Below are 15,096 nucleotides of genomic sequence, written 5' to 3'. Positions count from 1 at the left end.
AGAAACACGACATATAAATAAAGAACACGGTCACACCATTTAAGACTTAGCCATGAGTCAGATCCATGACTACAGGTGTTCATGAAAACATCTGTCTGATGCTGGAACAAAGGACCTTCTGAGACGTTCTGTAGAGCACTAAGACATCACCAGGTGAAGGAAGGAGCTCACTGAAGGAGCTTCTGAGTCCATTAAAAACACTTTGCAGAGGATAACCTTCCAAAGAGAGGAGGCGTTGGAAAAGATGGAATGTGCAGCTGCTGAATGAGTGCAGGCGGTGATAACAGACATTTTGTAGATGCAGGAAATCACAGGGCTTGCAGTTTGTATAGTTACATTATTGGGGAGGTGCATGTCAGGCTACATGCTAAGGCTTAAGAGTTGTTACAGGGCTATGTAAAGCTAAGGCGTATGCTACGCAGCTCCAACGCAGAAGTATAAACAAGGCTTTACTCAGTGAGAGTAATCCACCAGTGTCCATCACAGCCTCAGACTGATTAACACTAGTGTCTGCTAGAAGTCACATTTTGATGAGTTTAACAAAATCACATCGTCTGCATAAAGAGAGATTTATGAGGTCCCAAAACTTGAGAACTTTTCCTTGAACATCACAAACAGAATTCACAACAAGAGATGACCCTGCTGAGGATGTGTTTGACAGCTCTCACTTGTTTCTGCAAGGGTTGAACGGCTTATTGCATTTCCTAGTATTGGAACCTCAACAAAGAAGGGCCAATTTTAAGACCTACTGCATTTCATTCCAGCTTAGGATCTGTCCGACATTGGACCTGTACACACACAATATTTTAAAAGTGTGTCTTTACGTTTGTGAATCTGCTGCATTGGTCTCATTTTTATTTAGGCACTCCATACTAATGTTACACCCACAAGAGGACCGTCTGGGGTTGAAGGCCTTCTCTAATCCCACTAAAACACAGACATGGAATAACTGCATGAGGAAACTTTATCAAATGTCAGGTTAGGACAAAGGACAGCGGTTCATTATCTTGCAGCCAGAACCTCTTATACACAGATCAGTCAAGTCAGGCATCCACACCTGGAGACCCTCTTTGGTACATCAACACCTGCTAAGGAAAACGTGAGACTTCCTGTAGATCTTTGAACACTGTGACTGCCTCAGGACATTTCAGCAGAGTTCAGATTATGTGTTCCTTTCACTACCTGACAGAATCCAGTCTGGATCAGCAGTTCTCCTCAGCATGTGATAAAGACAGTGATGATTACTGTTAAACAAACTGTGCAAACCATGCTCATCTCTGCAGGATCTCTTCTGATCATATACACTGACCTGTGGAACGTTTGTTTAAAACAGTTTAACATTTTTGAGGGATTTTAAACCGATTCTAAACTCAATGCAAACCTTTAAATTCTGTCTTTACAACCAGAAAGAGTGGAGTCATCGCGATCACCCTGACAGAGATCAAACAGATGTAGTGATATATATGTACAGGAGCCTTTTGATCTAGAATAAAAGAGTCTGTGGATACATAAAACCCTCTCCCATCAGCATTCACACACCGAGGGACTGACATTGCACACTCATGCTGACTCGTGGATTCCACACAATAGTGCCATCGATTGTTTGGATCTCCCGTTAGGTATAAAAAAGGCTTAAATCCAGGATAGGATTGCTACAGCATCACTCACTGTATCAGCCACCATGCACGGAAAGGTAGGTTGATAAAATTTTGCTCTCATGTTTGCACACATTCATCGCTTTGTTGTATTTGGATGCTGCATGTTGCACAGAGAGGCTTCATGGATGCATCCTACATTTGTTTTCTAGATCATCTTCTACGAGGACAGGAACTTCCAGGGTCGGTCTTATGAGACCAGCACCGACTGCGCTGACATGTCCTCCCACCTGAGCAGGTGCCACTCCTGCAAGGTGGAGAGCGGCTGCTTCATGGTGTACGACCGCCCCAACTACATGGGGAACCAGTCCCTAGTAAGAAGGGGCGAGTACTCCGACTACCAGCGACTGAGTGGTTTCGGTGACTGCATCAGGTCCTGTCGTATTATCCCCACGGTATGACATCATGAGGTATCTAACATGAGCTTCAGTTTCCATCCAAACATCTCATAACTTCCTGTTTCTCTGTCATCAGCACAAAGGCTCCTACAAAATCAGGATCTACGAGATGGAGAACTTCGGCGGTCAGATGATCGAGCTCATGGACGACTGCGACAACATCCAGGACCGCCACCACATCTCCGACTGCCAGTCCTGCAACGTGATGGACGGGCACTGGCTGATCTACGAGCAGCCCCAGTTCAGAGGCAAGATGATGTACCTGAGGCCCGGAGAGTACAGGAGCTTCAGGGAGATGGGCTACGATGGACTGAGATTCAACTCCATCAGAAGGATCACTGACTCCTGCTAACTGTACACATGAAAAACATCAGTCTTACAGAAACACTTTTCAACAAAGCATAACCAGTTTTTAATGTTGATAATCTATAATCAGGTTTTATTGTGTTTGTTTGTTGTATAATTTGACTGCAAATTTTGAATACAGACTGGAAAGAGTGATCTTAAATGGTGTTGCTCTTTTTTCTGTGCATGCACTCACTAAAGTCCAAGTTATTCAGAAATAACTCCTTCAAAACATAGATGTTTAATAGAAAAGATACGAGGAGGAATGTATTTATCCTTCGTCTTTGAATAAAATGTGAATTTGGAACGTGCAAAGATGCTCAAAGACAGAAATAAGAAGTCATAAATATGGAATTATACTCACAAATATCACAAACTTTACCATTAAATAAATACAACTTTAATTAATAAATGTTGTGCATGCTCTTAGAGCTCTGCAGCACCACATAGAGAGAGAGAGAGTCAGAGCAGTGAATGAGTCAGGGGGGCAGTGTTCTTTGTTATATCACATATTGACTTATTTGGCTGATTCAGTGGTTGAAGGCACGATCCCGTGGACCTGCATCAGAAAAGGGATTATCATGTGAATAACAACCATTTGAAAAGGTGCTGCACATCTTTCACAGAGCTGGAAGAGCTTTGAACAAGATGTCCAGCGGCGTGCACGGACACGGAGAGATGCAGGAGGATCGATTGTTTACGTTCTGACACTACAGAGTGAGAGGAGAGTCAGTGAGACACGCCGGTTATGAGTTAATCCAGACTGTGTTGATACTGGTTCTGCAGCCAAGAGGGTTCTTCACAACCTTCAGGGTAGAGGGGTCGGGGGTCTTCCCTTGTGGTACATGATGAGAATATTTCAGGGCCTGTCTGATCTTGATCTCTGACATGCAACATCAGTGGCTACGTTTCCATGAGACTTTGAATTCCTCTTTAATTCAGGATAAAAATGAAATCCTCTTTAAAAAGATTAAAATGATCATTCTGAATTAAACTTCAATCTGAAGGAAGTGTCTGCTTTATTCTGATGTTAATCTGAATTGAATAATTCCTCCATCATGTATACGTTCATTCCTCTTTAAATTAACTCAGGTCGTTCTGAGCATGCTCGTTCCCTTGTCCTGTCGCCATGACGCACAGATTCCAAGATGGCCGCCCGAAGCAAGCGTTGGACTCGAGCTGAGACTCTTGAAATGGATATCATGAACACAGTTGATGGACGGGAGCATCAACATGTGGACCTTTTTAAAGCTGTAGCGTCTGATTGTTCTTATTGTGTGGTCTTCATGTTGTAACCCAAAATAAAAGAAGCAGGACCTGGAGTCTGTTTTCTTCAGGTAGATGTAAATACATCACGCCCGCCCCGTCCAATCAGAACCCTTCCCAACCCCCAGACCTTAGGAGGAATAAAGACCATTAAACGTGTTTCCATGTAAACCTCAATTCAGAATTAGTATTTCCATGGAAACACAAAGGAGAATACTTTAATTCAGAATTAAAAAACATCATGTAACCGTGGCCAGTGTTTGTTTGGGTAGTCAGCTGTAAGAAATCAGGGTAAGGTGTTCTCCAGGAAGCAAAATGACGCTCCTAAAATTAGAGATGTGATGTTGACCTTAGGGAGGAGCCTCAGTCCAGAAAGGGGAGGAGCTACCGTAGTCAGACAGTTAAAAAAACTTTAAAAAAATAATTAATAATGAGAGAGACTTAATCCAATGTTGATTTGATTACATCTGTTCTCATCTTTTAGAATAATTGTTGCAAGGAAACTCAAAAGAAAAGAAAAACTATGCTATAAGCCACGCCCACTTTTGGCTTTCCCTGGTTTACATGCACAAACACGAAACCATGACACTGAAGTCAATGTAAATGAGATCATACATATCACAGATCAAACACAAACAGCATTTAGGAGTATGTCAGAGACACACTCTGGAAGCCCCCACACACACACGCACACACACACACACACACACACACACACAGGTCTGATTCTGTTTGATACTACAGTTACTCACCTGGACATGTGACTGAAATTAGTTTGCATGATTAGGGGGAGGACTGATTTGAAAAGTGGAGGCGTTGTAGTTGTTTGTAAGGCAGCCTCATCGTCTGATAATAAACCATGGACTATATAAACATGGACGTAGTCTACGTGATGTCACCCGTCTGTTTCTAAAGCAGTTTTGAAGACTATCATCAGAGGTCACCATGTTGGAAATGCTGACTCAAACTAGCTCATGGTCGACTGAGCCAGAAGCAGAGAGGCAGAGAGGCGGGCCTTTAGCCTCCTCGCTAACAGCTACAGTGTTCCCGCCTGTCAATCAAGTCAGCCACGCCCTTATTTGGGCAAAACTCGTAACTTTAATATCTTCAAAAACAACTAGTTATAATAAATCCCCCTGTACAGTGTGTGCTGATCCAGAAAGACCTGAACTGTTTTTTGAACCAGGCTGTAAACATGTTTATTTAATGATCGTCTCTTTGAATGGGTGTGTATGTGGTTTCCTGTGTATCTGCAGCCAGCCTCTAGTGGACACTCAAGGAACTGCAACTTTAAGCACGTCTGCAGAGGTTGGGTGGACCAGGCAGCAACCTCTGGTGTTGAAATATGAAGCCTATGCAGAAGCTGCAGTTCCTCATGTGTCCACTTGAGGCTGTCTTCAAAAGCTGTTAATTTTAAAAGCTAATTTTTAAAGATGAATGAAGAATATTAAGCCAGAGTCAGCATTTCCAATATGGCGACCGCCATCACTGGGCTTCAGTGACTCCCCTGAGACTACATCCATGTTTTATAAAGTCCATGGACACACTGAGTGATATCCATCAGAGACCAGATTAAAGGAAGGCTACGTCAAGCTTTCCTTTGACAGCAAGATGCAATGAAGTTTCCTGAGTGTCGCTGCACTTTTAAGGTAATCAAAGTCTTTATGTTTGGCATACAGCTGCTAAATATCCATCCTAACAAAAGTACCATGAAGTGTGTTGTATAGGTCACACTTTTCAGACCTGTATGTCATCTAAAAGGAAAGCTAATATACCTGTATAAATACAAACTGCAGAGAGAGGTATGTTATTGTACTGCGGTATTTCACCCAGAAGATGGCGCTAGAAGAAGCACATCCTGAACACACCTTTCACCCTAATGAGGTCATCATCAAACATTTAAAGGAAACTGTGACGTAGATAAAGCTTGAGGTAGAGAGAGCTGGTTTGAATGAAGAGTCTTCAGTTTAAGACAACACGTGACCAGCAGAGGGGGCTGCTGTGAGTTTTCAGTAACACCACTATAACTCCACTTCACAGGGCGGCGTTACCAGATGGTTCTAGATGGAGCGACACATCTGTATAGAAACAACACAATGCTGAATGTAGTAGGAGTCTTTACAGTTTAAACCTTCTTAAAAACAGACTGTGTCTTTAAGATCAGTGTGACTTATATTACAGACTTTATGGTAATTTAACACACTTTACAGCGTCACACCGGGTCAGCTATAAGAGATAGATTTTTTAACTTTAGGCTGTTTGTGCTGCCGGACACCTGTCTCACATTAAACAAATACAAATGTATAATATTCTGTGTTTTAGGACAGACATTTTAAATTCAAGTGTATTTGTATTATATTATAATAAATGTCAGATAAAGACAGTTTGTGTTGTGTTCATTTAGATCCATCAGCAGCTTCAAGCCTCTTTTAAATACACATAAATATTTGTCGGTGGAAATATGAAGATAATATATGAAGATTTATTTTGTAGGATTTCACTCGTATAAGGGGAGATAACAGTGAATAGAGGGGAAGGATTAGACAAGTTTTAACTTCTTCCTCCTCCTTTTCACACATGTAAAGTAAAGTGTTTCACTGCTTGCTAATATTGATTTTGTTTCTTTTGTATAACTGTTTCTTTTTTTTTTCTTGTATGTTTGTATAACTCTTTCTTCTTTTCTACTTGTATGCTTTTTTTTAAGTTGTATTTTTACTTTTACATGTTTGAAATAAAGTCATCAAAACAAAAAATCTAATCAAATCAAAAGCCTGTTTTTGTGATACTTTACTTTGTTTAAACTTCAATCAGTCCTCATGGTGGGATTAATTTAACACACTTTACAGCGTCACACCTGCTCAACAATAAGAGATAGAATTTTTAACTTTAGACTGTTTGTGCTGCCGGACATCTGTCTCACATTAAACAAATAAAAATGTATAATATTCTGTGTTTTAGGACAGACTATTTTAAATTAAAGTGTATTTGTATTATATTATAATAAATGTCAGAGAAAGACAGTTTGTGTTGTGTTCATTTAGATCCATCAACAATCACAAGCCTCTTTTAAATACACATAAATGTTTGAATATTAAACAACAAAGAAGGATTAAGACAAAAAAAAAGAATTAGGATTTTTTTATAATTATTTAAATACTATAAACTTATTTTGAAAGTATGATTGTGACTGTTTGAAATGTTTGAAATGATTTAATCACATAGAAACACTAGAAGTGTCATGAAGCCTGTTTTATAGTTCAGTCCTCATTGTTGGATTCTCTCTGACCCTTTATTCTCTGTGGATCCTGCTCTGTTCTGAACACACAGTTTAAGAGAGCTCAGAGACTTCTCCCCCTGCTTTGTGTTGTGTTTGATTTATCTATTAGTATTGATATGTTAGGTAATGCTTTTAATTCTCTAAAGAAAGGCGGGTTTGTGGAAAACATGTTCTCTGTTGTTCGGCTGCAGAGACAATGCGAAGCGGGGCCTCTCCTCACAAATGCAACCACCGCAAATCACGATGTGTTGAGGGTCACTTTGAATTGAATCGTACACGGGGGCCTCCGCTCCATGTTGCTCTGTCAGGAGTTTGAACAATGGGGTCATGCAACCTATGGCTGTGAGGTCAGGTATAAAAGCAACAGCGGGACGTCGAGAAGTCTGTGCAGTCTTTTAGAGCCAAAACAGTAGTAACTGTAACCATGACCATGGGAAAGGTGTGTACGGCTGAAGCTTTCCAACAGTTCAGAGCAAACGTTGGAGGAGTGTGAAACCAGAAGCTCAATGATGGGTGTGTTTTTTATGTGTTTCAGATCATCTTCTACGAGGACAGGAACTTCCAGGGTCGTTCCTATGAGACCAGCAGTGACTGCCCTGACATGTCCTCCTACCTGAGCAGGTGTCACTCCTGCAGGGTGGAGAGCGGCTGCTTCATGGTGTACGACCGTCCCAACTTCATGGGAAACCAGGCCTTCGTCAGGAGGGGAGAGTACTCTGACTACCAGCGCATGGGCATGAGCGATTGCATCAGGTCCTGCCGTATGATCCCCATGGTACAGTAACCCTCTCTCTGTTCTCCCGTTCTGTCTTCGCTCCTCGCTGTGATGTGTGAGAAAGATGACCCGTTTCACTGACGCACTGCATGCTCTCTTATCTGAATCTACAGCACAGGGGTCAGTTCAGGATGAGGATCTACGAGAGGGAGAACTTCGGCGGTCAGATGCACGAGCTGATGGACGACTGTGAAAACATGCAGGATCGTTTCCGCATGTCCGACTGCCAGTCCTGCAACGTGATGGACGGCCACTGGCTGGGATACGAGCAGCCCCACTTCAGAGGCAGGATGATGTACCTGAGGCCCGGCGAGTACAGGAGCCTGAGGGACTCCGGCTCCAACATGAGGATCCAGAGCATGAGGCGTATCATGGAGTCTTGTTATTAGAGCACCAGTGTACAAACGCAGAGTTTTCAATAAAATGTAGTGATTCTCTTTTACGTCCGTCTCTCCGTCGCTTCAAACTCACACAGCAGCGTGTGACTCACATGAGGAGTCCACACTGATCACAGTTTATTCACTGACTTTAAACATCCAGAGCTCACATGTTGATTTCACCAACAGATAACCATTTAAATGATGTTAGCAGTGAGAGTTCATCTAAAATAACACACCTGGTTTTATTTGTAGAAATGCACCTTTAAACACACGGAGGCATCTCTGTGTTTTAAATTCAGTTTATAATCAAAATGATTCAATGCATGCTCACCTTTAAACTAAACATTATTTAAGAGCATACATGCACATGTTTTTAGAAAAGAAGTCACACTAAATGCACTAAAAAATATAAATGAATGGACACTCGGCCGAGTTAAAGTTCATAATCTCATAACGTAGTGATTCATTCTCAACAGGAAAACAACTCAAAGGACTCACTGATCACACATGTCAAATCAAATCAATGCATTTAAAGGAGCACAGCTCAGCCTGTTGACACTGTGGCAAAACATCTTAAAGGTGCAGTGTGTTGAAATGGGATTATTTAATGATATCCAGCAGTCAGATTCTGGATTGACGACAGTGGCCTTCAGGGACAAAAAGCTCCTGTCATGCACGATGAGTATGATCCTCCATTTGTCTTGAAAATCAATGCAAATCCATTTGTGCACAACAACAACAACAACCACCACTCTCTTCTACCTCTTCATCCTCTAATAGCTGCATTTTCAGCGGCCTCCCACAAAACACAAACGTGTGTGTTACTAGTTTTTCCGTTCAAGACAAAAACAAAATGTTTATATTCAGGTGATGACACGCTAATTAAACATACACTTTATTCAATTTCTAGCAAATCTGTTGAGATAAACAAAGCTAGCTAATTATCACACACTGCACCTTTAAGTCAAAGATGAAGGTTAATGCAGAGACGAATCTTTCCACAACAGACTCCTACTTCTACTGAGTTATCTTTCTGCTGAGCTGCAGAGACGGACTCCTGATGCTGCAAAGCTACAGTTCCGGCTAAGGTTGGCCAAGCCCTGTCTTTACTGGCCTTTTAGCAGGAGAGCTGTACCTGCAGAGTTGCACCAAAAGACTCACGCAACAGAAGTCTTCTGCTCCTGTCATGCTTCTGAGTTTAAGTTTTCCTGCAGAGCATGAGCCACCGTCTGTGATTCATCAGCTCTACAAGCCAACCTGCAAGTGTCCTGCCTCTGTCAGGGATCTAAACATGGACCTCTGAAGCTGCAAACTGGAACTGTTCTGTTTTATGAGTCCTGACTGACGGTGTCCATGCTGTTATTGTTTTCCATGGGACGCAGCTGCACGGTGAGTAAGTTGTCTAAATTGTAACTCAGGATATACTGTGGAGAATCTGAGTGTTGGTATCAGAACATAAATCATTCCTCTATTTTAACTCCCAGCTTCTCAGCTGTAAACATTAAAAGGTAGCTTTCTGTGAGCAAGCTTTAAAGTATGGTTGTAATCTTGTCTACATGATGTTTTGCATGTTCCTGTCACATCACTAAGATGAATCTCAGAAGCTGTTTTTAAAACATGATCTCAGATGAAGCTGTGTCAGCTCAGGAGACTCTGTGAAGCCTCTTAGTGTTGGTGTTGGGTTCAGTTCTTTTAAAGTTGAAGTAAAGTTCTCCACAAACATGATTATGAATGAAACATCTTTTTATTTTCTTATGTCAAAGGGAGAATCTAGCACATGTCGATGATACGCTTCATGCTCTGGATCCTCATGCCGCTCATGCCCAGGTTCATGAAGTTCCTGTACTCGCCAGGCCTCAGGTACATCATCCTGCCTCTGAAGTGGGGCTGCTCGTACATCAGCCAGTGTCCGTCCATCACGTTGCAGGACTGGCACTCAGACATGCGGTAACGCTCCATGATGTTGTCGCAGTCGTCCATCAGCTCGTTCATCTGACCGCCGAAGTTCTCCCTCTCGTAGATCCTCATCCTGAACTGACCCCGGTGCTGTAAAGACACGCAGACAAGACGTCAGGATCATTTCACAGCTGACAGAGTCACACTGAGAGGGACCTGTATCTGAGATCACTTACGAAGGGGATCATCCTGCAGGACCTGATGGTCTCGAAGGTCATGCCCATGCTCATCAGGCGCTGCATGTCAGAGTACTCTCCCCTCTTCAGGAAGAACTGCATGCCCATGAAGTTGGGGCGCTCATAGGCCATGAAGCAGCCACTCTCCACCCTGCAGGACTGAGACCTGCTCAGGTAGGAGGACAGCTCAGAGCAGTCGCTCATGCACTCATAGGAGCGACCCTGGAAATTCCTGTCCTCGTAGAAGATGATCTGAAAGGAAAGGTTAAAGTCAGAGAGTGATGTTTGGTTCTTTCATGGATGTTTGAATCATTCAGAAACATGAGTAGAGATCTCGTTACCTTGCCCATGATGTTAGTTTGGTAGTTCCCAGTGGATGGTAAAACTCGCTCTGCTAACTCCATGATTCATGAGCCTATTTATACCCGACCCCAGGGGCCACGACGTGTTGTTATTCAAATGTGCAAAGCTGATGAATTAGCAGGATGACTTTTGCTGAACGGGGCCTATGATAAACAATGGATCTCCATCCATACATTTCTGGCAGCGGTCATCTGCATTGTGTATTGAAAGCATAAGCTTTGTGTGGGATCCATTCTCAGTCAGAAGGTTCTCCGCATATGGTCTGATCAGGACCGATCCAGAGAGCCTGACATCAGGCCACACTCCCCCGGCCGTGTGAAACCCAGAACGTGTTCAAACGCTCGCTCGGGATAAAGAAAATCTAACTGGGACTTTGCTCTTTGAGTTTCCACAACATCTCCGTCTGCGTGGAAAATACTTCAGTTTCTGAAATGAGGAAATGTTTCAGAACGCCAGGCGTGATTTTAAGAGACAATCTGTACGTTTGAGGGGACGCCAAACACGACAGAACACTGAGCTACATTCATCCAGGGGAAGCTACTCAACTGATCACTTATAGGAGTTGAAGAGACACTCCTGTTCACTCAATAAAAACAGAAATCAATGTTTGTAGATGAATTCATGTAAACCCCACAGACTCATTTGATCTCTCAGGATGCGTTCAGTTTACGTCCATCTTTAAATGATCTGCAGAGATCAGCGAGTCGCACTCAGACGTGTGACCTCAGGGTTTCTGAGTCTTGTTTTAGAGCTTCATTATAGATTAGAGATTAGAGATTATTAACATGAGGAAGTGATTGCTCATTCTAAACACACAGATTTGATGAAGCAGCTCAACATTTTTTTTATCAGTTCACTAAAAATAGAAACTCCTCTCTGCAGCTCCGGTCTCTCTTTCTTCTTCTGCATCAGTTTAATGACTGAAACTAAAACACACTGATGATAAGACAGAACCAGAGAGGTATGTCACCCTCAGGTAGATGATATAAATGTGTGTTATAAGGTGCATATCGATGGTGGCTTGACTTAATCTCTCATTTCCTCGTCTCACCTGACTGTGTTGACACTTTAATCAGCGTCCTGTGAGTTCAGTCTGAATGTTCAAACAGAAATATAAGATGATGGTTTTGTGATATTGTGATTTATAAACTCTTTAAATAAACTCCAGAGTATGATATAGAATGGGAAAGAATTTCTTTATTGTCATTGTTACAGGTACAACGAAATTAAGAGTGATTGTATGTCAAAATAAATAATAGAATATAAAATAGAACCGACAAATGCATCTACATTCAACACTTATTGCACAATTCCCTTTAACATACAACACATCAAAGTGTTCACACACTGCACCTTTAAAGCCTCTCTTCTGGAGGAGGGGATGGAATCATTCTTTTTTATTTTTTACGAGGGTTTGGAATTTATTTTACATTTTTTATTCAAATATTTTAATCTGATAAAAGTGAAAAATTCATATCAGGTTGGGTTTAAATATTTAAAACCTTCATGCACAAACAGTGACAGTTTGTTCCTCATGAGGGATCAAGAACTCTGATTGGAGGAGGCGTCGGGTTAACATCAGAGATTCTTTTAGGAAGTTAGTTTTGCAGAAGAAATCAGTGAGCTCAAAGTTAAAGAGGAAAATGTTTTTCTCTGCTTCTTTATGAACTAGATCTGAAACTGGGTGTGGATGTATCTCTTACTTTCACTGCATGAATACAAATATGTCTCATTTGTTTAATAAACAGTCAAAACGTCACATTCTTAAAGCTCCTAAATCTTTTATTTACAGTGACTGTGAGATTACAGCTCCTTCATGTCAGTCTCTCTGCAGCCTGCACCATGACTCTGCTGCTCAGACCAGGATCTGGTGTTTGCATCACAGGCTGCACCGACGCATGAAGCATTTACACATTTAAAGTCTCTTAAATCTGTTTTTATATTTCAATCATCACTGATATGAAAATCAACAACAAATGCACAAAAGAAAATTCAGTTTGAATAAAGTTTATTGAGATTATCTGCAGGACACGGACACTGATGCAGCTTCAGAGCAAAGCATGATGGAAGAAAAGAATCACATGATTGTTGAGAAGTGTGCTGAAATCAGAGAAATGTATCTGTGACATTAAATCATCAATCTAACAGGATGTCATGTTTCTTATATCTGCTTCAACCTGAGCAGGATTCAGGCTGAAGTGTCTCCACACAGGAGCAGATCCCTCTCCACGGCTCGTCTGCAGCTCGGCTCTCTTCTCCCCCTCGACTCAGGAGCATCCACGAGAAGAAAACACACACTCTCCCTCTTCTTTACACTTCTACAGACTTTATTACAAAATGTTCAAACCACACAGGAGAGCGAGCCGTCAGTCCTTCACGAGGCCGCGTCTACGCTCATCAAGTCAAGATGACACATCAATGAAAACACGTCCACAAAGGAGGTTAAAAATTCAACATCTTTTAATAAACAAAGTGTCTGATATTTACAGCAAGGCGTGAGATGAATGGCTAAAATTCGGTGACCCTTCTGAAGGAGCCCACGATGGCGCAGGTGGCGCACCAGTCGCGGTACCTCCTGTACTCCCCGGCCCTCAGGAAGTACTGCCGGCCTCGGTAGTTGGGGTACTCGTAGAAGATCCAGTAGCCGTTCATGACGTTAGAGGAGTAAACGTGGCGGTGATGGAAACGGTCAGACACACAGGGACAGTCGTCCACGAACTCCATCATGTGACCACTGAAGTCGGGCTTCTCGTAGATACGCAATCTGTAGGAGCCTCGGTACTTTGGGACCAGAGAAGAGAGAAGGTGTCACCGCCCAGATCTCAGATATCAAAACTCTGATGACAGAAACTCTGATGACAGAAACTCTGATGACAGAAACTCTGATGATAGAAACTCTGATGACAGAAACTCTGATGACAGAAACTCTGATGACAGAAACTCTGATGACAGAAACTCTGCTGATCTAAACTCTGATGATTTAAACTCTGATGATCTAAACTCTGATGATCTAAACTCTGATGACAGAAACTCTGATGACAGAAACTCTGCTGATCTAAACTCTGATGATCTAAACTCTGATGATTTAAACTCTGATGATCTAAACTCTGATGATCTAAACTCTGCTGATTTAAACTCTGATGATAGAAACTCTTCATTTTATAAGCTCTGCTGATCTAAACTCTACTTCTTATCCTTCATAACACTCCACTCTGCCCCACTCACCACTGGGATCATCCTACACGAGCGGATGCAGCTGCTGAAGCCCATCCATCTCTGGTAGTCCGGGTACTCTCCCCTCCTCATGAAGTACTGGTGTCCCATGAAGTTGGGTCTCTCGTAGATCATGAAGCAGCCGCTCTCCACCCGGATGGAGTTGCAGCGGCTGAAGTACGAGTGAAGGTCCGTGCAGTCGTTGCTGCACTCATAGCTCCGACCCTGGAAGTTCTTGTCCTCGTAAAAGATAATCTGCGGGGGAAGTGAACGCCGCGGCGCCGTGAGCTCTCAGGATTAAATAAACGTGAAGCCTCATTAAGACTCACACAGGATGTCAGCAGAGAGACAAACAGTACTCACCTTGCCCATGGTCTCCGTTGGAGAGATTCCCCATGTTTTCAGGGCTTTTTATACTGCCTCTCCACAAACAAAGCATTGTTATTCAAATCCTCTGCTAGTTCTAATTGAAGGCTACTGGCACATGTTTACCTTTTTGTTGTGAGCCCAACATTGGGACAGAAATATGGATTTGTATTTGAAAAAAAGGGGATAAATAATTAACCGGTTTGGTGTTTTGACTTGCATGGACAAAGGAAAAGACTAGTATGGTATCCACACGTCCAGCGGACAAAGGCTGCAGAACAATATGGAACAGCCCTCTGCCATTAAATATGTTGCGTAACAGGAGCAGGAAGCCATTCAGTCTCAGCGCCGCTCCCCCTCAGCTGCTCCGCTCTATGCTAATCAGAGAGCGAGCCGGGAGTCTACACATCTTATTTACATTAGATTAATTCACCCTGAGTCGTCTTTATCTCTGCACACATCCACACGTCTCAACACGGCTCCGACTCACTGGACTACATTTCCCCTGATGCACTGCAGCCATCTTGGACCTTTTGGACTCACTCCTTCTTATAGGTCACAGCTGGATGAGTCTCCAGGTGCTGCTGTGCTTCATGACATGTGTGTGTGTGTGTGTGTGTGTGTGTGTGTGTGTGTGTGTGTGTGTTCAGGACAGTCTGTGATCTCAGAGTTCACACACCTTTATGTTTAATAATAATATTAAATATGTGACATTTAATTAATCCTCTGAACTTTGTGACAGTCAGACGGATCAGGACTGGAGGAACTTTGGTTTCATTCAAAGCTGCAGCAAAACTTCATTTTGTACATAAAAAAAATCAAGTGATGCTTTAATTTAGAAAATCTTTATTTAAAAACTTATATAAATTATTAAATTATTACTTAGAAAAATATATATACTGTAAATAATGTGCTCAAACTTTTAT

General features: G+C 42.2%; 4 protein-coding genes across 6 annotated transcripts; 2 read left to right on the top strand and 2 right to left on the bottom strand.

Moving 5' to 3' along the window:
• Positions 1-240: 240 nt before the first annotated feature.
• On the top strand, positions 241-2,561 carry LOC117819947 (gamma-crystallin M3-like). Its single transcript, XM_034693494.1, has 3 exons — positions 241-1,693; positions 1,808-2,050; positions 2,130-2,561. Exons 1-3 carry the CDS (start codon positions 1,682-1,684, stop codon positions 2,403-2,405), a joined length of 531 nt encoding a protein of 176 aa, XP_034549385.1. The 5' UTR covers positions 241-1,681; the 3' UTR covers positions 2,406-2,561.
• Positions 2,562-5,081: 2,520 nt separating this feature from the next.
• On the top strand, positions 5,082-8,135 carry LOC117820255 (gamma-crystallin M3-like). Of its 3 annotated transcripts, none has more exons than XM_034693977.1 (3): positions 5,082-5,313; positions 7,477-7,716; positions 7,830-8,135. In XM_034693977.1, the coding sequence occupies exons 1-3, from the start codon at positions 5,281-5,283 to the stop codon at positions 8,103-8,105; spliced, it is 549 nt and encodes a 182-aa protein (XP_034549868.1). In that variant the 5' UTR covers positions 5,082-5,280; the 3' UTR covers positions 8,106-8,135. The 3 variants fall into 3 exon arrangements, with proteins under 3 accessions (XP_034549868.1, XP_034549870.1, XP_034549869.1); XM_034693979.1 differs by lacking the exon at positions 5,082-5,313 and adding an exon at positions 5,603-5,665; XM_034693978.1 differs by lacking the exon at positions 5,082-5,313 and adding an exon at positions 7,276-7,380.
• Positions 8,136-9,821: 1,686 nt separating this feature from the next.
• On the bottom strand, positions 9,822-11,236 carry LOC117819809 (gamma-crystallin M1-like). Its single transcript, XM_034693281.1, has 3 exons — positions 10,570-11,236; positions 10,229-10,480; positions 9,822-10,142 (listed from the first exon to the last, which is right to left on the bottom strand). Exons 1-3 carry the CDS (start codon positions 10,630-10,632, stop codon positions 9,867-9,869), a joined length of 591 nt encoding a protein of 196 aa, XP_034549172.1. The 5' UTR covers positions 10,633-11,236; the 3' UTR covers positions 9,822-9,866.
• Positions 11,237-13,073: 1,837 nt separating this feature from the next.
• Positions 13,074-14,631, bottom strand: si:dkey-57a22.15 (uncharacterized protein LOC795575 homolog). The gene is made up of 3 exons (XM_034693967.1): positions 14,168-14,631; positions 13,817-14,059; positions 13,074-13,372 (listed from the first exon to the last, which is right to left on the bottom strand). Exons 1-3 carry the CDS (start codon positions 14,174-14,176, stop codon positions 13,100-13,102), a joined length of 525 nt encoding a protein of 174 aa, XP_034549858.1. The 5' UTR covers positions 14,177-14,631; the 3' UTR covers positions 13,074-13,099.
• Positions 14,632-15,096: the final 465 nt, after the last annotated feature.

This window comes from Notolabrus celidotus, chromosome 10 (genome assembly GCF_009762535.1).
Source record: "Notolabrus celidotus isolate fNotCel1 chromosome 10, fNotCel1.pri, whole genome shotgun sequence".
Taxonomy (NCBI): Eukaryota; Metazoa; Chordata; class Actinopteri; order Labriformes; family Labridae; genus Notolabrus; species Notolabrus celidotus.
This window is presented reverse-complemented; position numbering and strand designations above follow the sequence as displayed.

What these genes read in the sequence shown, in the direction of transcription:
- LOC117819947 (XM_034693494.1), top strand. An exon ending in CCTGTCGTATTATCCCCACG is followed by an intron (nt 2,051 to 2,129) that starts GTATGACATCAT and finishes CTCTGTCATCAG; the next exon opens with CACAAAGGCTCCTACAAAAT.
- LOC117820255 (XM_034693977.1), top strand. Translation starts at nt 5,281, where the DNA reads ATGAAGTTTCCTGAGTGTCGCTGCACTTTTAAG. An exon ending in AGTGTCGCTGCACTTTTAAG is followed by an intron (nt 5,314 to 7,476) that starts GTAATCAAAGTC and finishes TATGTGTTTCAG; the next exon opens with ATCATCTTCTACGAGGACAG. An exon ending in CCTGCCGTATGATCCCCATG is followed by an intron (nt 7,717 to 7,829) that starts GTACAGTAACCC and finishes CTGAATCTACAG; the next exon opens with CACAGGGGTCAGTTCAGGAT.
- LOC117819809 (XM_034693281.1), bottom strand. Translation starts at nt 10,632, where the DNA reads ATGGAGTTAGCAGAGCGAGTTTTACCATCCACTGGGAACTACCAAACT. An exon ending in AAACTAACATCATGGGCAAG is followed by an intron (nt 10,481 to 10,569) that starts GTAACGAGATCT and finishes CTTTCCTTTCAG; the next exon opens with ATCATCTTCTACGAGGACAG. An exon ending in CCTGCAGGATGATCCCCTTC is followed by an intron (nt 10,143 to 10,228) that starts GTAAGTGATCTC and finishes GTGTCTTTACAG; the next exon opens with CACCGGGGTCAGTTCAGGAT.
- si:dkey-57a22.15 (XM_034693967.1), bottom strand. An exon ending in CGTGTAGGATGATCCCAGTG is followed by an intron (nt 13,373 to 13,816) that starts GTGAGTGGGGCA and finishes CTGGTCCCAAAG; the next exon opens with TACCGAGGCTCCTACAGATT.